This window comes from Thalassophryne amazonica, chromosome 1 (assembly GCF_902500255.1).
Source record: "Thalassophryne amazonica chromosome 1, fThaAma1.1, whole genome shotgun sequence".
Taxonomy (NCBI): domain Eukaryota; kingdom Metazoa; phylum Chordata; class Actinopteri; order Batrachoidiformes; family Batrachoididae; genus Thalassophryne; species Thalassophryne amazonica.
In genome coordinates, this window is record NC_047103.1 from 91154143 (window position 1) to 91176772 (window position 22630).

Below are 22630 nucleotides of genomic sequence, written 5' to 3' on the forward strand. Positions count from 1 at the left end.
AAACAGAAACCTAAACTGATGCATATTTTATGCACTTGTTATCCTATTATGAACAATGGTACAACGTGGTATTTTGTTAAAAAAAATTGTCAAAAAATCTTAATGTTTTGGTATTTTTGTTTAGCATTACTAATGATATATATTTTTTTATTTAAAACATTTTCACAGGATCAATGCTTAAATATGTCCAAGGAGCACCAAGTCAGCGAGAGGATGAGTCAGATGATCAACCATCTACTTCAAGCAGCCAACAACCCCAGTAAGGTTCAAGTTCAGGTACAGAGTATGGGGGTGGGGGGGCCTCCCTGACCAGTTATGCTTAGGGCCTCCAAAACCTTAGCAGCGGCCCTGAGTGTAGATACATACATATATACACATACCTACATACATATGCAATGCGTGTGATTTTATACTACATATTTACAAGATAGAAAAACAAAGTGCACACAACTAAACAATGATCAACAAAACACCGTAGCCCTCAACACCCTTCCTCCTCCTTATACCTAGAAAAAACCATGTACCTATACCGCTGCTTAAACTGGTTCATGCTTGGACATTGCTTGAGCTCCACCCTCAATCTGTTCCACATCCTCACTCCACAAACAGAAATGCAAAAACCTTTTAATGTTGTATGTGCCCATTGATGTTTTAAGTTAAACTCCCCCCTCAGATTATAATCCCCTACTATACTAAAGAACATGTTTTTAATATTTCCAGGAAGTAAATTGTTTATTGCTTTATACACGATTTGTACTGATTGAAAATGAACCAAATCAGTACATTTTATTTTTTTTTTATTTTAAGAATAGTTAATTTGTGTGGTCTCTATAACCAGTATTATGAATTATTCTTACAGCTCTTTTCTGCAGTATGAATAATGGTTGTGTTGTACATTTATAATTATTGCCCCAGACCTCTGCACAATAGTGTAACTATGGTAAGATCAGTGAGCAGTAGAGAATGCAGAGAGAGTTGTGGTCCAGAATGTATTTAACTTTGTTCAGAACTGAAATGCTTCTTGACAGTTTGCTCTGTATATGTTTTATATGAGACTTCCAGTTTATTTTATCATCAATTATCACCCCAAGAAACTTAGTTTCATATACACTTTCAATATCCAACCCCTGTATTTGTAACTGTACTTGTATGTCTTTATTACAATTGCCAAATAACATATATTTAGTTTTACTTAAGTTTAATGATAATTTATTTCTGTCAAGCCACATTTTCAAAAAAGAAGTTCAGACTATTAGTCTAATCTAATAAACTATTAGATTATTTTGTGCATTTCCAAGATGACGCCGTTGTATGTGGCCTGCCGTCGGCACTCGCTTCTTTTAGTGTCGTTTTTATTGTTTTTACACTTTGTTGCATGGAATGTGTCACCGCTCCTGGTGTATGATCGCCAGACTCTTATCAGCGTTCGGGCTTCGCTGGAGAATTTCGCTGTTCCTGGCTCGGGCGGACGGCCAGGGACGCGGCTGCCCCCGCCGCCTGTCTTAGCGTCCGTACCAGACTTTCTACGCCGGCCGCTTGGCGTGTTGCCTCGGCGTCTGCGTCGCAGAGGACGCGGGAAGAGAGGAGGAGTCCGTGTTCGGCTCAGAGTGTGCCTGGCTGTTTCCTGCAAACATGCTCCACGACAATTCATAGCCGGATTCTTCACACCATATGACGGCTACGACGTGCGGCGTTCCCTGACTTTTCGCTATCGGTGGCTCCGGCCGGTTGTCCGGGGTGCCGGGTCTCCACTTCCGCGTCGCCGTCCTGTGAGGAGCTGCAGTCGTGTCTCCCAGCAGACTGACGTGCGCTCAGTCCGTGTGGCGCTCGTCAACACAAGGTCACTCACAAGTAAGACATTCATTTGAATGACTTTTTCTCCAGTCGTGATCTGGACTTTCTCCTGTTAACGGAGACCTGGTTGAACCAGGTGAAAATAGCGCCTTTTCTGAGCTCCTCCCCCCCGGCTGCTCGTTTTTCAGCTCCCCGCGAGCATCAGGTCGAGGCGGGTGGTGTGGCCACGGTTTTTAAAGACAGTTTTAAATGCCGATTTTATCTTCTAATGTCTACTCCACTTTTGAACTTCAGTTGTTTGTGATGGAGTTCGACTGTCCTGTGCTCTGTGCTGTTGTTTATCGTCCACCAAATTTAATAAGGATTTTATTCAGGAGTTTTCTGAGTTTCTGGCAGATTTTATCCCAAAATATGACAAATTTTTGGTCTGTGGTGATATCTGTTGTCCTTCTAATCAGCTGGCTGATGATTTTAAAAGCCTCCTGAACTCTTTTGGTCTAACACAAGTTGTGGATGGACCAACACATAATCTTGGACACACCTTGGACCTGGTTATTTCTTTTGGGGCTCTCAGTTTCACTTAAGGACATATCTGGTGTTGCTATTTCAGATCACTTTCCTGTTATTTTTGAATTTATTGCTCCTCCATCTGCTAGTAAGCCACTTGTTCCTGTCTCTCGCCACCGTTTGGTTACCTCCTCGACAGCGGGGGACTTTGCTGCTGCCTTCATGGACTCTCGTTTTATGCCATGAATGGACTGGTTTCTCCATTACTCCCAGATAACATCCTCTCTTCTTTCCACTCTACATGCACAGTCCATTTTGGACTCTGTTGCACCGATGCGCTGCAAATCCAGGAAATCAAAATCCGACCCTGGTTAAATGCCACGACACGTGCCCTCAGGCAACGCTGCAGACGGGCGGAGAGAAAATGGAAAAGGACAAACTACAGGTGTCTCTGGGTTTTTCTGAGGGACAGTCTAACTAACTATCAGAAGGCTGTGAAGGAGGCAAAAGCACAATATCTGTCTCATATTATTTCGAGCAGTTGTCATCGTCCCAGTGTGTTATTTCAGACTATAAACTCAGTTGTAAATCGACACACCTCTGTTTTGATGGACGCTACAACCACAACCTGTGAGGAGTTTCTTCAGTTTTTTATTGATAAGGTTTCATCAGTCAGACAGAACGCTGATCAGAGCTGTAATGTTGAGTTGTCTGCTCCTCGTGCACATTCTGCTGTGCTCGAACAGTTTGAGCCCATTTCTTTTGCATCTCTCGCTGATGTTGTAAAACATAAAATCTACAAGTTGTCCTTCAGATGTTGTTCCAGCTAAGGTGCTGAAGGAGGTTTTTAATACTGTTGGGGTGGGTCTCCTAACTTTTATCAATGCTTGTCTTAGATCAGGGTCTGTTCCAGCTGCTTTTAAGCATGCTGTGGTTCGACCTCTTCTTAAAAAACCTCACCTGGACTCAATCAGTTTTATCCAATTTAGACCTGTGTCTCATCTGCCATTTCTATCTAAGGTTTTAGAAAAGGTTGTCTTTTTACAGTTACAATCATTTTTAGAAGACAATCTCATCCTTGAAAAATTCCAGTCTGGGTTTAGATCGCGACACAGCACTGAGTCAGCACTTTTAAAAGTTCATAATGATATTACTCTGTCGGTGGATGCAGAGAATCCTGCTGTGCTGGTTCTGTTGGACCTCACAGCAGCCTTTGATACTGTGGATCACACAGTACTTGTTTCCCGGTTGGAACATTTTATTGGCATTCATGGTACTGCACTTGAGTGGGTTTAGATTCATATTTGGCTGAAAGGAGCTTTTCTGTCATGATTGGGGACCTTTCCTCATCAACTGCTCCTCTGTGCTGTGGAGTGCCGCAGGGATCTGTCCTTGGGCCGATTCTATTTTCTTTGTACATTCTGCCATTGGGGTCAATTATAACCCAGCACAATTTGTCCTTTCATTGTTATGCAGATGATCTGCAAATCTATCTGCCTGTGAGGACTAATGGGAGTGATGCGTTTGTCATCATATTTAATTGTATTCGTGATGTAAAGCAGTGGCTGTCCCGAAACTTCCTTTACCTGAATGATGGTAAACTGAGATCATGGTGTTTGAGCGCACTGGCATACCAAATGTTGGTAACACCAAATTTGGTGCTTTGGCTAACTATGTAAAACAAGCTGTCAAGAATTTGGGAGTGATATTTGACAGCTGTTTGAGGTTCGATCAACAGATAAATTCTGTTGTCAAAGCTAGTTTTTTCCAACTTCGCCTCTTGGCTAAAATAAAGCACTTTCTCAGTAGACGTGATCTTGAGACAGCCATTCATGCTTTCATCAGCGCCAGACTTGATTATTGTAATGCACTTTATGCGGGCATTAATCAGTCGTCTCTTGTGCGTCTCCAGTTGGTGCAGAATGCTGCTGCTCGTCTTTTGACAAACACTTCTAGACGTGAGCATATTGCGCCCATCCTATACTCACTCCACTGGCTTCCAGTTCGTTTTAGAATTGATTTTAAAATTTTAATGTTTGTTTTTAAAGCTATTATGGCCTTGCACCTCCCTACTTGTCTGAAATTGTAACTTTGCGCACCTACAGTAGGACGTTAAGGGCGTCTGGCCAGCTTTACTTAGATGTTCCAAGGTCAAGATATAAACGCTGGGGTGATCATGCTTTCACGGTAGCTGGCCCCAGACTGTGGAATGAGCTACCTCTTGAGTTACGTACTATTCCTGACCTAGCACTTTTTAAATCTAAGTTAAAGACTTATTTATTTAAACTGGCTTTTAACACTTAGTGGGGAGGTGACATGTTCTGTTATTTTTATGTTCTTTTTTTTATGTGTTGTTTTAAAATTTTATTTTATATGTGTTTTATTTTGTAAATTTGTGTTTTTAATGTTAAGCACTTTGGACACCAGTCGGTGCTGTAAAGCGCTTTATAAATAAATGTTGATTGATTGATTTTCAGCTTTCCCATTTCTGTAGTGATGTTCCTTAGCAGTTTCTGCAAATCCCCCCAGAACAAAGTGGTCCACCCCTCTCGTCATTTTTTTCATTGTTTAGGATTGGCTCAGAGACTGCCGCTTTGCTTGATCAAAATTTTTTCAGAAACTGTGAGGGACATCAAAGTGGACACCATTCGAGAAATTCAGATGGATTTTGGTGAAAATTTTATGGGCTTCAAAGAGATTACGGAGTGTTACTGTCGCTTTAAGGACGGCTCAGAGCGACTGGTGGTGCGCCGCTCTGCTCACAGGCAAATGACGCAACTGACAGCATGAAAAAACTCATGCATGCGCACAAAGGTTCAAGCTTGGCTGACGCAATCACACGTGATTCAAATCCATATGGTTTTTGAAAAAAATAATAAGGTCGGATACTTTTCTAATAGACCTCGTATATAAAACACAAACACTGCTTTAGGCATCAGAAGCTGAGAGCTAATTAATGTTTTTGTTACTAGCATAAACTGCTTATTTAAGCCAATGAACAGATGATATATGTGAGATGAATGTACAAGATAATTTTAAACTCCTTTTTTAGTACATTTATAAATAAACTCACCATTAAGTCCCAATAAGGTTTTGTCAAAATAGAAAAAATAAAATAAAGAAGTCCACCTTCATTCACAAAGTGTAGTCTTCCAGTAAAAAAAAAAACACCTTACGGTATTCTTCAGAACAAAGATTTTATTTTTCCTTTCTTACGTGATCTTATTTTGGTGGTTCTGTTATTCGATGTCTCCTTCCTGAAGATAGGCATCTTGGGACAGATTTGTCGCCACACTGTGACTTTGGGTGGAGTAGCGGGGCTGAGCTCGCACTGTGGTGGGGATGTTCCTGTTCCCAGCTACAGACTAGCCGGGACTCCGATTAGTGATGACAGGACAGACCTGTTTTATTTGAGTCTCTTTCCAGAGCGCAGTCAGCTGTTTGGGACTTTTCCTCTTCCTTGTTTAATAATTAACGGTGGATTATCACAACAGGTTTTTGAACCCAGCACTGATCTCTGTTGGGTTCTATGTGGAACATTTCTCAAAGTGACCAAAGCGGTCCAACGCAACTTACAGTGAGTTCAGTTTTTAAATCAGCTCACGGCGGCATTTATCTGTTTCCTGTTTATGTTGTGTGTGGGTTTTTATAGTGTAGCTCTTTGTGTCATTTGACAGCACTTTTTGCTGTTTCATAAAGACATTTCTCCATATTTATTTGCTTGACGTGAGCATGACTGCTAATTGTATTTTATTTGAAGCCCGATGTTGGGAAGTGTAAGTACACAGACCCACAACAGGGGGCGCAATGAACGGACAATGGAATAGGTCAAATAACAACACTTTACTGTTGCGAACTTGCACAACAAACACAACAGATCACACAATAGATCGAAGGTCAAATTACAAGGTGTCGTGTGGGGCAGGCTCGAGGATAGGAGACGCCTGTCCAAAGCAGAACCGGAACCACACGATTTCCTCCGCCACCAGACCCCGGGAATACTGGAGCCCGCCAAGTCCCAAACTCCCGGTGGCCCTGCTCCGCGTGTCGGTACCTGGACCTGCTGGCGAGGACAAAACCACAGTTAAAGTGGGTGCGTCTGCACCCAGCAATCTGCACGGCAGGGAAGCTACCTCCACCTCTCGTTAGAGAAAAAGTCTGTTATCACTCACAAAATCACAAAAAAAGGCTTTCAATCAAGCTGTCAGGCTGAGGATATTACCTTTCAGGTAGAACGATATCTCGGCAATGAGGTGGAGATGCCGTCTTGCTGATATACCATTGTGGATATGATGATTGATGACAGCTGTCGTCGGTGATAAGCAACAGCTGTCACCCCGGCTGCTCCTGTGAGGCGGCAGCGCCCTCTGGTGCCTGGAGCCCGCACTCCAGGCAGGACGCCCTCTGGTGGTGGTGGGCCAGCAGTACCTCCTCTTCAGCGGCCCACACAACAGGACCCCCCCCTCAACGGGCGCCTCCTGGCGCCCGACCGGGCTTGTCCGGGTGGCGGCGGTAGAAGTCGGCCAGGAGGGCCGGGTCCAGGATGAAGCTCTTCTTCACCCAGGAGCGTTCTTCGGGGCCGTACCCCTCCCAGTCCACCACATATTGGAAGCCCCGGCCCATCCGTCGGACATCCAAAAGCCGGCGCACTGTCCAAGCCGGCTCGCCATCGATGATCCGGGCAGGAGGTGGTGTCGGACCCGGAGTGCAGAGGGGTGAGGTGTGATGTGGTTTAATCCTGGACACGTGGAACACGGGATGGATCCGCAGTGAGGCCGGAAGCTGAAGCCTCACTGCGGCGGGACTGATGACCTTGAGAATTTTAAAAGGACCTATGTACCGTTCTTGTAGTTTTGGAGAGGCCACTTGCAGTGGAATGTCCTTGGTAGACAACCACACTTCCTGCCCAGGACGATACGTAGGAGCTGGGGTCCGCCGCCGGTCTGCATGGGCCTTTGTCCTCATCCGGGCCCTCAGCAAAGCAGAACGGGCGGCACGCCACACCCGACGGCACTTCCGCAGGTGGGCCTGGACCGAGGGCACACCGACCTCTCTCTCAACCACCGGGAATAACGGGGGCTGATACCCCAGACACACCTCAAAAGGGGAGAGGCCGGTGGCGGATGACACTTGGCTGTTGTGGGCGTACTCGATCCAGGCCAGATGGGTACTCCAGGCCGCCGGGTGCGCGGCTGTCACGCAACGCAGGGCCTGCTCCATTTCTTGATTGGCCCGTTCTGCTTGCCCGTTGGTTTGGGGATGATACCCGGATGAGAGACTTACCGTGGCCCCCAGTTCCCGGCAGAAGCTCCTCCAGACGTGCGAGGAGAACTGGGGACCACGATCAGAGACAATGTCTGTTGGAATCCCATGCAGCCGGACGACGTGGTGGACCAGGAGGTCCGCTGTCTCCTGGGCTGTTGGGAGCTTCGGGAGGGCCACGAAGTGGGCCGCCTTGGAGAATCGGTCCACTATCGTGAGAATGGTGGTGTTGCCCTGGGACGGCGGGAGGCCCGTGACAAAATCCAGGCCGATGTGGGACCAGGGGCGATGAGGCACGGGCAGCGGCTGTAGCAATCCGAGGCCTTGCGATGGTCGGCCTTGCCCCTGGCGCAGATGGTACAGGCCTGGATATAATCCCGGACGTCGGCCTCTAGGGACGCCCACCAGAAGCGCTGCCAGACAACTGCCACGGTTCTTCGCACCCCGGGATGACAGGAGAGCTTAGAACCATGACAGAAGTCCAGGACTGCAGCCCTAGCTTCTGGTGGGACGTAGAGTCTATTCTTCGGCCCAGTCCCGGGGTCCGGGCTTCGTGCCAGGGCCTCCCGGACGGTTCTCTCAACGTCCCAGGTGAGGGTGGCCACGATAGTGGACTCCAGGATGATGGGTTCCGGTGGATCCGACAACTCCGTTTTGACTTCGTCTTCATGTACCCGGGACAAGGCATCCGATCTCTGGTTTTTGGTCCCGGGACGGTAGGTGATCCGGAAGTCAAAACGGCCGAAGAACAGTGACCAGCGGGCTTGCCTGGGATTCAGCCGCTTGGCGGTCCTGATATACTCCAGGTTCCGGTGGTCAGTAAAAACTGTAAATGGCACGGACGTGCCCTCCAACAGATGTCTCCACTCCTCAAGAGCCTCTTTCACCGCAAGGAGTTCTCGATTGCCGACGTCATAGTTCCGTTCGGCCGGGGTCAACCTGCGGGAAAAATAGGCACACGGGTGAAGGACCTTATCGGTCTTCCCGCTCTGGGATAGCACAGCTCCTATCCCTGAGTCCGACGCATCCACTTCAACCACTAACTGGCGGCTAGGATCGGGCTGCACCAGAACTGGTGCAGACGAGAAGCGCCGTTTCAACTCCTTGAACGCGGCATCGCAACGATCCGACCAGGTGAAGGGGACTTTTGGTGAGGTCAGGGCGGTCAGGGGGCTAACTACCTGACTGTAGCCCTTAATGAACCTCCTGTAGAAATTAGCAAAGCTGAGGAACTGTTGCAGCTTCCTACGGCTTGTGGGTTGGGGCCAGTCTCTCACCGCCGCAACCTTGGCCGGATCAGGAGCGACGGAGTTGGAGGAGATGATGAACCCCAGGAAGGACAAAGATGTGCGGTGGAACTCACACTTCTCGCCCTTCACAAACAGCCGGTTCTCCAACAACCGCTGCAGGACCTGACGTACATGTCGGACATGGGTCTCAGGATCCGGAGAGAAAGATGAGAATATCATCTAGATATACGAAGACGAATCGGTGCAGGAAGTCCCGCAAGAACATCATTAACCAAGCTTGGAACGTCGCAGGGGCGTTTGTAAGACCGACGGCATGACCAGGTACTCAAAGTGGCCTAAAGGGGTGTTAAATGCCGTCTTCCCCTCGTCTCCCTTCCGGATTCCGACCAGGTGATACGCATTTCTAAAGATCTAGCTTGGTGAATATTCGGGCTCCATGCAGGGGCGTGAACCCGAATCCAACAGGGGGGCAATGGGTATCGATTACGAACCGTGATTTCGTTCAGTCCCCTGTAATCAATGCATGGATGAAGTCCGCCATCTTTTTTACCCACAAAAAAGAAACCTGCACCCATCGGGGAGGTGGAATTCCGGGATCAACCCGGCGGCTAAAGAGTCCCGGATGTAGGTCTCCATTGATTCGCACTCAGGTCGTGAGAGGTTGTACAGCCTGCTAGACGGGAACTCACCGCCTGGAACCAAATCAATGGCACAATCGTACGGACGGTGGGGGGGGAAGGGTGAGCGCCAGATCCTTGCTGAACACGTCAACCAGGTCGTGGTACTCCACCGGCACCGTCCCTAGATTGGGTGGGACTCTGACCTCCTCCTTAGCCTGGGAACCAGGGGGTACCGAGGAACCTAAACATACCCGATGGCAGGTCTCGCTCCACTGAACCACTACCCCGGACGGCCAGTCGATCCGGGATTGTGTTTCAACATCCAGGGAAACCCCAAGATCACACGGGAGGTAGTTGGAGTCACAAAAACTCGATCTCCTCCCGGTGATTCCCTGACACCACCAGAGTTACAGGTGGTGTCCTATGCGGGATTGAGGGAGGAGGGGCCATCTAGTGCTCAGTACCTGCACAGGCAGGTAAGAAGCCACCAGAGGGAGGCCCTATCATCCCTGGCCCCACTCTGCGGTCTAACAGATTCCCTTCAGAGCCCGTTGTCCACCAGTGCTGGGGCCTTCAGGGTAAATCCTCATACAGGATCCTAACTGGGAGTCGTGTAGCAATGTGGGTGTGTCCCACTGAATGTCTCGGCCCACCCTAGCCCAGTCTCTAAGGGTGGGCGTTGGTGTTTAACCGCACGGGGCAGTCTCTTCAATTGACTGCTCTATCGAGCCAAAACAAAACACGCCCCGCTGGTCCAGCCTCCTCTGTCTACTTGGTGCTCTAAATGTGGCCCTGCTCGTGTCCCATAGCTTCGTCAGCAGGGGAGCTGTAACCACACGAGGCGCAGGGGCCGTGGAGCGTGGGAGGGCGGAACGCGATCGGAACCGGAAGGGAGAGGGACGGCGCGTAGCCCCGCCACTGCCCTTCATCTCGTTCCCGACGGCGTTCCTCCAACCGATTATCTAATCGTATGACGAGATCGATAAGCCATTCTAAATCCCGCGGTTCATCCTTAGCACCAGGTGCTCCTTTAGAACCAGTGACGTCCGTTTACAAAGGCGGCGCGGAGGGCGTGCTATTCCAGCCTGACCTCGCAGCCGCGATGCGGAAGTCGACTGCATAGGCAGCTGCGCTCCGGCGCCCCTGTCTCATTGACAGCAGCACAGCTGAAGCGGTCTCTCCTCTATTGGGTGATCAAACACTGTTCTGAACTCCTCACAAACCCATCATATGGCAGAAGGAGCCGTGAATTTTGCTCCCAGAGTGCTGTAGCCCAAGCGCGTGCCTCACCACCGAAGCAGATTTATCACATAAGCTACTTTGCTAGCCTCAGTCCGTACATGATGGGACGCTGTGCGAAGACGAGCGAACACTGCATAAGGAAATCCGCGCACGTCTCCCACAGCCTCCCGTACGGCTCTGGGGGCTTATGTGTGCTTCCGGGGAAGGTGGGAGGGGTCGTTGAACGACCAGTGGAACGTCACTGTTACGCACAGGGTCGACCAGAGGGCGCGCTTCCACCTGCGCGGCGAGAGCCTCCACCCTGCGGTTCAGGAGGACGTTCTGCTCGGTCATCAAATCCAACCGAGTCGTGAAAGCGGTGAGGATCCGCTGCAACTCCACCGATCACCCCTCCTGCGGACGCCTGTGCGCCCTGTTTCTTCCATTGGCCATTCAACAGCGGTTGACGCCCCTCGGGATCCATGACGCTGGCCGGATATCCTGTTGGGAAGTGTAAGTACACAGACCCACAACAGGGGGCGCAAATGAACGGGACAATGGAATAGGTCAAATAACAACACTTTACTGTTGTGAACGTGCACAATAAACACAACAGATCACACAATAGATCGATGGTCAAATTACAAGGGTGTCGTGTGGGCAGGCTCGAGGATAGGAGACGCCTGTCCAAAGCAGAACCGGAAACTACACGATTTTCCTCCGCCACCAGACCCCGGGAATACTGAAGCTGCCAAGTCCCGAACTCCCAGGTGGCCACTGCCTCCGCGTGTCGGACCTGGTACTGCTGGCAGGAACAAAAACACAGTTAACGTGGTGCGTCTGCACCCAGCAATCTGCACGGCAGGGAAGCTACCTCCACCTCTCCGTTGGAGAAAAAGTCTGTTATCACTCACAAAATCACAAAAAAGGCTTTCAATCAAGCTGTCAGGCTGAGGATATTACCTTTCAGGTTAGAACGATATCTCGGCAATGAGGTGGAGATGCCGTCTTGCTGTATACCATTGTGGATATGATGATTGATGACAGCTGTCGCGGTGATAAGCAACAGCTGTCACCCCGGCTGCTCCTGTGAGGCTGGCAGCGCCCTCTGGTGCCTGGAGCCCGCACTCCAGGCAGGACGCCCTCTGGTGGTGGTGGGCAGCAGTACCTCCTCTTCAGCGGCCCACACAACACCCGACATGAGTAAAATAGTACGCCATGACAATTGTACATTTAGAGAACACTTTAAAGTGTAGGTGACACCAAAAAATGTGCACAAATAATCAATAAAATGATGAAATGTTGATATTTTAAAAAATCCTGACAATAAAAGTCGATAAGTGCGCATGTGAAGGATAAACAGCTGTCTGAAGCCTCGCTCTATTTCAGCCCTCAGCCGTGGCCATATTGTTGTTACGTCATCATGAGAACAGGACCTGCTGATTTCAAGCCCAAATAAAGGGACACAAGGGACTGAAAGTATTAGCTATTTTAAAATAAATATAATTTCCTTCTTGAATACAGTTAATGTACTGTACGTTAGTAGCATAACATGTTATTATTAAATATTAAAACCATTCACACAAGGAGTAAATATACAGTCTTACCTGTTCATTTCAGTGAGATCATCTTCAGTCTGATGAAAACTTATCCACCTTTACAAAATGACATCTGAAAAGAATTTAAGTCCTTATGTCTTGGCAGTCCATTTGTCACACGGGAGTTTGGTGCCAGGTTACAGTGCCAGCTGTAATCCATTAATTGAGGCTGATGGATCATTTTTAAAAATGAAAAAGCAGTTTAATGTGTGGTTTCTCATTTCAAGTGTAAAGAAATTGTGGTTGTGAATCATGATTTTTTTTTTTTTGTTGTATATAATTTGCACCGGACTATAAGTCGCAGGACCTCTCAAACTAGTAAACAGCTCAACAGCTCATCTACAGCTCAACACCTCGAAGACAAAGGAGCAGGTCATGACTTTGGGAAGTCCAGACCAAGACCACGGCCAGTTCTGATTGAGGGAGCGGAGGTGGAAACTGTGGATTCCTACAAGCACCTGTGTTGGCTGGACTAGACAACCCATGCCAACCATCTGTACAGGAAGGAACAGAGCAGGCTGTACTTTCTGAGGATGTTACGGTCATTTAACATCTGCAAGAAACTCTGTGGATTTCTACCAGTCAGTGTAGCCATCGTCCTCTTGTACACTGTGGTGTGCTCGGGGGGGCACCACATCCAAGAAAGACACATCCAGGCTGGACAAACTGATCAGGCAGACTGGTTGGCATGAAGCTGGACTCTCTGGTGATGGTGGCAGAGAGGAGAACACTGGACAAACTACTGGACATTATGGACAATGTCAGTCACCCTCTGCAGACCGTCATCAGCAACCAGAGGAGCCTCTTTAGCCACAAACTACTCCTTCCCAAGTACAGGACCAACAGACTGAAAAACTCCTTTGTCCCTCAGGCCACCAGACTGTACAACTCCTCACTCAGGGGGAGGAGGAGTAACAGAAAGGCAGAGGACAGAAATAAGAGAACAGTAGTAGCATGTAAACCACTATTGATTAGTATGTCTGGTATTTACTCTATATTGTGTATTTATATTTTCACTTTTGATATTCTGTGCTTCTTACCCTGTGTGCTGCTATACAATGCTGCTGGAACCTCAATTTCCTTGAGGGAGTCTTCCCAAGGGATCAATAAAGTTCTAATCTAATATCTGGTTTATGTGCCTACAGCTGTCAACTTCCTCTGTATCCAATCTCCAACCTTCCTTTTCTCTCAAAGATTCTTGAGAGGGTAGTTGTAAAACAGCTAACTGATCACCTGCAGAGGAATGGTCTATTTGAAGAGTTTCAGTCAGGTTTTAGAATTCATCATAGTACAGAACAGCATTAGTGAAGGTTACAAATGATCTTCTTATGGCTTCGGACAGTGGACTTATCTCTGTGCTTGTTCTGTTGGACCTCAGTGCTGCTTTTGATACTGTTGACCATAAAAATTTTATTACAGAGATTAGAGCATGTCATAGGTATTAAAGGCATTGCGCTGCGGTGGTTTGAATCATATTTGTCTAATAGATTACAGTTTGTTCATGTAAATGGGAATCTTCTTCACAGACTAAAGTTAATTATGGAGTTCCACAAGGTTCTGTGCTAGGACCAATTTTATTCACTTTATACATGCTTCCCTTGGCAGTATTATTAGACGGTATTGCTTAAATTTTCATTGTTACGCAGATGATACCCAGCTTTATCTATCCATGAAGCCAGAGGATACGCACCAATTAGCTAAACTGCAGGATTGTCTTACAGACATAAAGACATGGATGACCTCTAATTTCCTGCTTTTAAACTCAGATAAAACTGAAGTTATTGTACTTGGCCCCACAAATCTTAGAAGCATGGTGTCTAACCAGATCGTTACTCTGGATGGCATTTCCCTGATCTCTAGTAATACTGTGAGAAATCTTGGAGTTATTTTTGATCAGGATATGTCATTCAAGCGCATATTAAACAAATATGTAGGACTGCCTTTTTGCATTTACGCATATCTCTAAAATCAGAAAGGTCTTGTCTCAGAGTGATGCTGAAAAACTAATTCATGCATTTGTTTCCTCTAGGCTGGACTATTGTAATTCATTATTATCAGGTTGTCCTAAAAGTTCCCTAAAAAGCCTTCAGTTGGTTCAGAATGCTGCAGCTAGAGTACTGACGGGGACTAGCAGGAGAGAGCATATCTCACCCGTGTTGGCCTCCCTTCATTGGCTTCCTGTTAATGCTAGAATAGAATTTAAAATTCTTCTTCTTACTTATAAGGTTTGAATAATCAGGTCCCATCTTATCTTAGGGACCTCATAGTACCATATTACCCCATTAGAGCGCTTTGCTCTCAGACTGCAGGCTTACTTGTAGTTCCTAGGGTTTGTAAGAGTAGAATGGGAGGCAGAGCCTTCAGCTTTCAGGCTCCTCTCCTGTGGAACCAGCTCCCAATTCAGATCAGGGAGACAGATACCCTCTCTACTTTTAAGATTAGGCTTAAAACTTTCCTTTTCGCTAAGGCTTATAGTTAGGGCTGGATCGGGTGACCCTGGACCATCCCTTGGTTATGTTGCTTTAGACGTAGACTGTGTTTCATAATTATTGTATGGCCTTGCCTTGCAATGTGGAGCGCCTTGGGGCAACTGTTTGTTGTGATTTGGCGCTATACAAGAAAAAAGTTGATTGATGATTGATTGAACATGCACCTTTGCAACTCAAGGGTCCCACGTCACCTCCTGAAACCCATACCAACATTTAGACATACAAACATATCTACAATACCACAGCATATGTGAGCAAAGTTTGGCTCAGTCTCTGTCCTTAGCTAGTACTATTACTGCTAAGGTGGTCAATAGTCTATGTCACTCTCTGTATGTCAAACTATAGGTGGACCAAATTCGCCTCAATTCTGAGGTGTTGTTTGGACAGAAAGGAGACATATACACAGCCACAAACATACAGCTGTCTCTTAGTGTATAGATATGTGTATTCCCAAACATGTTACAAAGCTGGTATTTGATGAGTCTTCTTTTCCAGTTCTCCTCATATCAAAAATGTAATTAGTGAAAAAATGTTTGCTTAGCATGAACGCAGTGCAGCTTTGGGGTGGGTGTAGTGTCAGATCTAGCTCCCCTACCTGTTGGTATGCCATGTTGAGGAGCAGGTAGCGCTCAGATCTCCTCATGGGCAAACAGAGGCTGTAGAGGACATGAACAGCAGCCAGGAAGAAGCTGAGGAGGCCTAGCTGCTTGCGGCTCTGCAGCCAGCCTTCTAGCCAGTGTGGGAAATGTCTGTACTTAGTGCCATAATAGAGTTGGTGGGCTGCCGCCAGCTGGCCTGCCAGGTAGACCAAGGCCAACAGAGTGATAGCCACAGTGGGCAGGGTCCGGTTCACCATCTCGATGGGAATCTTGTAGAAGTCACCCTGTTTGGTTTTCACATACGGGTGGATGATGTCCCTTGTGAATGAGTAACAGAAAAAAAATATGGAAAGGGCCACAGCTGCAAGGACGGGCCCCCTCCAGCCAGGAAATAAATATATAGGCATGTTTTCAATATCCCGTGAAGAAGACAGTGTGCCCATATCCACTGGCTGGAAGTTCAGTTGGCGGGCTAATTCCATAATCTGCTGTCGAGCCTCCGCTGAATTACTGCAGATGTACACCTACACAGAAATAAAGAAAGGTGAAAATGAACTCCACCACAACATAGGACATGATGGCAGACAAACTCTCCAACACACACAGATAATCTAATCTGCAGCGGATGAGGTCATTATTCACAAATATCCAAGTTATCTCCCATTACAAGAAAACAGTTCATCTCAAGTACGTCACTAACTCCACATCCAGATCAACCTTCCATATTATTTTTAGTAATAAATCAGTGATGGGTCTGCGACAGACTGTCTATCTCAGCAGTCATAGGGCAAAGATGGAGTACATCCTGGACAGGATGCCAGTCTACCGCAGTGCCACATATAGACAGACAAACATCCACACACCTATGGTCAATTTTAAAGCTTCCAATTCACCTAACCTGCATATCTTTGGATGTGGGAGGAAGCCTGGAGTACCTGGAGGGAACCCACGCAAACACAGGGAGAACATGCAAGCTCCATATAGAAAGACCACAGGTGGGAAGTGATCCCACGACCTTCTTGCTGTGAAGCAACAGTACTAATCACTAAGCCAAGATGCCACCTAAATTAAAACAACTTGGGTAATTGTCTCCATCACATTAGGTTCATTCCCACCACCATCTGCTCGGGAGTGTGCATCTCAGGTTAAATCCTACCATTAATCATGTCTGACAAATGAATTCAAACAAATCTCTGCTGCTCAAACCATTTGGCAGGTTCATTAGAAATTTTGTGCAAACCTCCTGAACTCTGAATTGTTTCTCCATATATTTTTCAATAAAAGTAAGTACAGTGAAATTCTACTTTCACGTGGTGCTTACTTAATTCATAAGAGGGAAGCTTAATCAAAAATGATCAGTATCATAAATTCAAATGACAATAGTTAAATTATTGAAATTATATTAATTAAAAATTAATTAAGTTTACTGTACTTAACCTATTAATTACAGCATTTTGGGTGTTTGGGTTTACAGTGCAGTGTTCTAGACAAATATGTCTTACATTCAAAAAGCTTAGATAGTTCTAACATTTGATATGCCCACACCTGGGTATTATGCTATATGTAAGAAGCTAGAAGGGGAATTATTAAAGGAATGATAAAATCAAGAAAATGCTTTTGGACCACAATATGCGTGCATGACCATCTAAACTTGTGTTAATATTCTAATGAATGCACTATTGATATATTCAAATAAATACAGGAGATTGGTAGCTAGTGACCGAAGTAACAACTGGATGCTTCTGATATGAGGTCTGTTCAGATGAGGTTTGGGTTCTGCTCGAATGGCTGTCAATTAAACATTAAATGGGCAGCCACAGAGGAGATGTTTCACTTGCATTGTGAGGGAATGTCAGCTATGATATTTTGTCCATGAAGCTATGACATGGCACACAGGTGCCTGCATTTATTTTGACACTAATATTCTGATCTTAATCGGACTGCCTTAACCCAAATAAGGTCATAATCAGAGTAAGCAATAATCAAAGGCATGTGGAGTACTCCAGTCTAAGTCCTCACTCACAACCCGCCGCATGTGTGTTGGACACGCACATGTTAAACAAAGTGGTAGCTTGCAGCTGTGCCACAGGAATCCAGGCAAAGGTTTGTGAAAGAGTATAGGTGCAGTACTTGTTACATACAGGCTGCACGCCTGCCATGCAAGAGGCATGGGGAATATTGTGCTGTCAGCTTCTGCCAAGCGTTATGTCTGCAAGTGATCAATGCATGTTCAGTGTTTGAGAAGTGTGTGTGACTTGCAAATTACCACCTCCATAAACCAGCAGTACCGGCTGCCCCAGTGACGCAGGTGGTTAGCACATGCCAATCACTGACTAGCATATAAAGGGAGGCCCGCCACCACCTCTGACGCCTCGACCTCACATTGGTGCTCCTGTATTAGCACAGCCAATATTGCTTTGTGGCTGTATTCAACTTCTATCATCTGCCTACGGAGGTCCAACACCCTCAGATGTTGTGGCAGCATGCCCGCCAGCCATTGGTACTGTCAATATTACAACAATAAAAATATGTTGTGTGTACAGGACGCATATTTTGACATGAGTCTCAAGGCTGTGCCGCTGTCCAAGCCGCTGAAAGAGTGAAAATTTCCACTGTGGGTTTGTGCTGCATTAAAGCGCAGCGCTCCAGTACTACTCATCATCACTCATGATCACATCTCCTCTCAAAAAAACCTCATGCGCCAGAGTATTTTTTGGGGGGGGGGGGGGGGTCTGGTGCATACTGTGGAATATAATCCTGGCAGCACCCTCTTCTACCCTTCTCCAATGCTATATGATACACAATTTTGCCAATATATATAACCGGAATCTTGCGATGCCACACAAAATGAGATGTACTTCTGTCTTGCGGGCTGTACAAATAGCAAGTGTGGACTACTTGTGTAGTATTTCTCAAACACGACACCTGTACAATGACTGTACACCACTCATGCATCCTACTGTCATTGCAAAGCCCCTACTAGCCATGGCTCTGACATAGTTCAGGTGTACGGACCCCATTTGTGCTGTCTGCATTCTTGATTTTTCGCTACACCTGTAGAAGTTGCATGTGCAGAATCAAAAGTGTCCAAGGGCAATTTGTGAACTTCTACAGCACTACACGCATGCAAGTGATGTGCATGTCTCACACACAGTTTAATTTTTTCTCTGAACCTCACCAGTAAATCAGCAAACAGATATCATCAACCAGTAAGAATGACGTGCAGGTAAATTGGTATCAGCATTTATAATGGCCACTAAAAGACAATTTAAAAGAAATGGAGAGACGTAAGACAAATGATGGGATGTAATGATTCATAGTTCCACGTGGCCCACGATATTGATGCAATTTTGAAAAGAATCTAAAAGCTCCCAATCATAAACTTGCTTTTTATTCTGAAATATTAACTTCAAGTTCACAAAATAAAAACATATTGACGGCGGACTGGCATAGCTTTCATTTATCATCAGAAAACCATTCACTGAACTAAAACTACAGAAACTTCATCAAATATGAATGACGAGAGATGTCTCCAAATTATCCCACCTGAGTTGTCCCCTGTTATGTTCATTCTTAACCTGTCCATCCTCATCACTATCAAAGAAAATTCTAATCCAATTACATTTTTTCTGCAAATCTGATTGGTTAGTCGTGTGAGATTTCAGACCATAAAACATTGCATAAACGGTGGCAAAATATTAAAACCGTTTCACATTTAATGTGTTACTCCACGCCCTGTCAGCGCGCGTTGCTACAGAGATGTCAATAATGGCGCTGTCAGCTGAGAGCGAGAGGTTGCCAACCGCCATTAAACATGAAGAAGAAGAAGAACAACAACTGGCGGAGCAACGACATCGAAATGGATCCATTTAAGGTACTATATGAAAGTCCTGCGACTTATAGTACGGTGAGAAACAGAATTTCCAGTTTGGCATGAAGACACTGTTGCCACGGCAAGCTTTGACGAACCGACCACATCCTTTGTCTGTGTAACATTTTTACCGAAATATATTATTATGCAGATTAAGATGGAGCCTTCAGTGGTGGACACGGATCTGTGCAAACGTTGGAAGTGGATTAAAATGCAAATAGCCCCCTTGTGTCTGATGATTTGCAGATGTTAATGCTGGATTACGGTCGTAAATTGCCGTTTTACTAGCTCAGCTAATGCCTCACCGGTAAAACTCAATTTGCGACCGTAAAATCCAGCATTAACATCTGCAAATCATCAGACACAACAACAACAGGGTTATTCCCTATTATTCTCTAACTGCAGCAGCTTCTCTAAGCTGTACAACATTGCTGGTCTCACTGCTGTCTTGCAAATCTTCCCCTTCACTCTTAAATGGTAAATGGACTGCATTTATATAGCACTTTTCCCTCTGCATCAGACACTCAAACCGCTTTACAATAATGCCTCACATTCACCCCGATGTCAGCGTGCTGCCATGCAAGGTGCTCACTACACATCAGGAGCAACTAGGGGATTAAGGACCTTGCCCAAGAGCCCTTAGTGATTTTTCTGTCAGGCTGGGATTTGAACCAAGGACCCTCTGGTCTCAAGCTCAATGCTTAACCACTAGACCATCACCTTCCCATCACTCTTGCAGATATGCTTCTGTTGCAAATCACTCCTGCCACCCACACCACCCTGCCACACTCTCCATTACTTTGGACAGTTGCCCCCAAGTATTTAAACTCATCTACCTTCACCATGTCTACTCCTCGCTGTATTCTTCCACCTCGCTCCCTCTCACTCACACACGTACTCCATGTTGCTCCTACTGATGTTTAATTCCCCTTCTATCCAGAGCATATCTCCACCTCTCCAGGCTCGTCTCAACCTGTTCTCTGCTCTCACTAATGATCATTTAAAATTCTAAATTGTTTCCAGACACTGTGAAACTAATTAATGCTTAATCATATTTACCAGTGTTTTTTCACATGACATATTATAAACAGGTAATTGTGCAATAGGTTAGGGTTACTTATGGGATTAAGACACTATGATTTGGCTAAAATCGAAAGTGATTTCCACTTATCCTTCATTATGGAACACAGCCAAATATAGATTCACTTCTTGATTATCATCTTTAAATCTTCTGTATCAGGTTTAAGGTTTAGGAGGTCTGGTCAGCGTTTTGCTCATCTTATTCACAGCAGCAGTGTTGCTTTAGCTCCCCTAACTCCCCTAAGCTCTCCATTATCATAGCCTACTCCTCCTGGCTGAAATACATGGCATGTGAATCATTTATAGGAACTCAGACTCTTAAGCAGAAAGCCAAAGTTAACAAACCGAGCTGTTAACCACTGTCATAGTACCAAGCAGCTCAGATTCTGAGATTCTGTATTTAAGATTTGTTTAGCCAGCTCACACAAGGAAAGCCTGGGTATGTTGATCTGACTTTGGACACACACACACTTTCTTCCTACTGGTGAGCACACCTCTAAATGGAGCCCACGGGATTCATCTCAGTCTGATGCAATCACACCACAGGTTTGTCTGAGGAGAACCAAATGTGTTGGACTTTGCAAATTGCACCTGTGTGCTGGCATCTATCGGGCAGGTCTGCTGCATGGTCCAGGCTGAGATTACATTGAAGCCTTTCACTACGATGGAGTCCGGTAGCAGTGAGGCCAGATACTCAGCGTTGGATTCTGGATACTGATTCACCCTCCTGTTGTTACTCACATCCACCAGGATTTTCCCTGCACCACAAAAATGACACATGACTTTTGCAGTGAGCAAAATAAATCAGAATCTTGACAGAGTGGCACCTCCAGGTTTTTGTATGATGTTTGTGCTGTGTGACTGATGCTACACATATCTGACCTCTGTGATACTGGTTCTGACTGAAACTACCTTTTGTTTGGAGTGTGAATATGATTTCTCGCGTCACTATACAGTGTTAAATCAGTAATAGATATGAATCTCCAGCATGCCTGAAAAACATTCATTCATTTGATTTTTTTACTCGTTTACTCCAATCAAAGGTTGGGGGGGGGGGTAAGCTAAGCTGAGCCTATGCCTACACCCTATTCCTAGTGTCATTTCATGTTGCGGTGATTGCATTATGCCATCGCCGGCAGTGTTGCCACAGTTACTTTGGAAAAGTAATCCAATTACTTACTGCTGACAACTCCTTGAAAAAGTAACTTAGTTACTTTACTGATTACTCAATTTTAAAATAACTAAGTTATATTCTTTATTAGTTACTTTCAGCAGCTGCCGACAACAACCCTGACACCTCAACATGAAAATGATATCCAGTTTTTCCAATACTCACTTTATAGTAACCCTTTCTTGACTTCAAGGAACACATACTTGTTTTATAAAAAAATAAAATAAAGACATCTTTCTTGACCTCATATTTAACTGTTGACAGCACTGTAACTGTAAACTTACCATTTCGAACCTACATTGTTTATAAATGTAACTATTAAACTCTTTGTTTACAAGATGGCCGAGGGAGAAGAGGGTGCGTGAGTTTACCTTGTCAAACACAGTATAATTCTAAGGCATACGTTTGTGGATTAGGCAACAAATGCATTTAATTGTTGCATGAAGGCGTTATCTACACAACAGTTCAAAGACCAAGTGCAAGGATGCCTAAATCAAGCCAAGTGTCTGAAACCACGCCACCACCAAAACAGGAAATCTGTGTGGAGAGGAACGCTGAGACTGCAGGAGAAACTTGCGAAATTCTCAAAGAACTTCGCCAGTTCCGAAATGAAACAGCTGGGAATTTTGGTGAGCTAAAGAAGGAGGTTCAGATATTAAACAGAACTTTGAACAATTTAGAAAAAAGAAATGATGACGCGAGCAGAGGATTGCGCATAATGAGGATAGAGAAATGGCTCTAACAAAAGTTTTATGCCATGTACTGCGCAAACAGAAGCAACTTGAAGATAAATGCCAAGAAATGGAGGGACGTGCGCGAAGAAAAACTTAAGATTTATTCTGTTCCAGAAAAAAAAGAAGAAGTAACATGGTTGAGTTTATTGAGAAAGTTCTCCGTGAGAAGTTGAGTATCCGGGAGGAAATTCATATTGAGTGGGCGCATCGCGCCGCAGGTGTCTCCTCGGTGCGCAAGGACTACACCCACTCTATCATTGTCCGGTTCCGAAGCTACAGCGAGAAACAAAGAGTACTGCATGCTGCGTGGGCCCAGAAGGACATTCAGATAGATGATCAGAGGATTTATTTTGATGATGATTTCACCACCGAAGTGTTTAAGGAGCGCGCGATGTACCGAGGAGCGAGGAAGCAACTTCAGGAGAGGCGTATCA

General features: G+C 45.7%; 1 protein-coding gene and 1 long non-coding RNA gene across 4 annotated transcripts in view; both read right to left on the reverse strand.

Annotated features, from left to right (window-relative positions):
• LOC117512516 overlaps positions 1–22630 on the reverse strand; it is a 528597-nt gene that overhangs the window by 439082 nt on the left and 66885 nt on the right. The gene's annotated exons all lie outside the window — the stretch shown is intronic.
• The window catches only part of steap2 (STEAP family member 2, metalloreductase), a 100449-nt gene that overhangs the window by 44981 nt on the left and 32838 nt on the right, over positions 1–22630 (reverse strand). For all 3 annotated transcript variants that reach the window (XM_034172518.1, XM_034172509.1, XM_034172502.1), the window contains exons 4-5: positions 20883–21049; positions 15337–15864 (exon numbers count right to left, since the gene is read on the reverse strand). In XM_034172518.1, coding sequence (XP_034028409.1) covers positions 15337–15864; positions 20883–21049 — 695 coding nt within the window. The remainder of the gene's footprint in view (positions 1–15336; positions 15865–20882; positions 21050–22630) is intronic.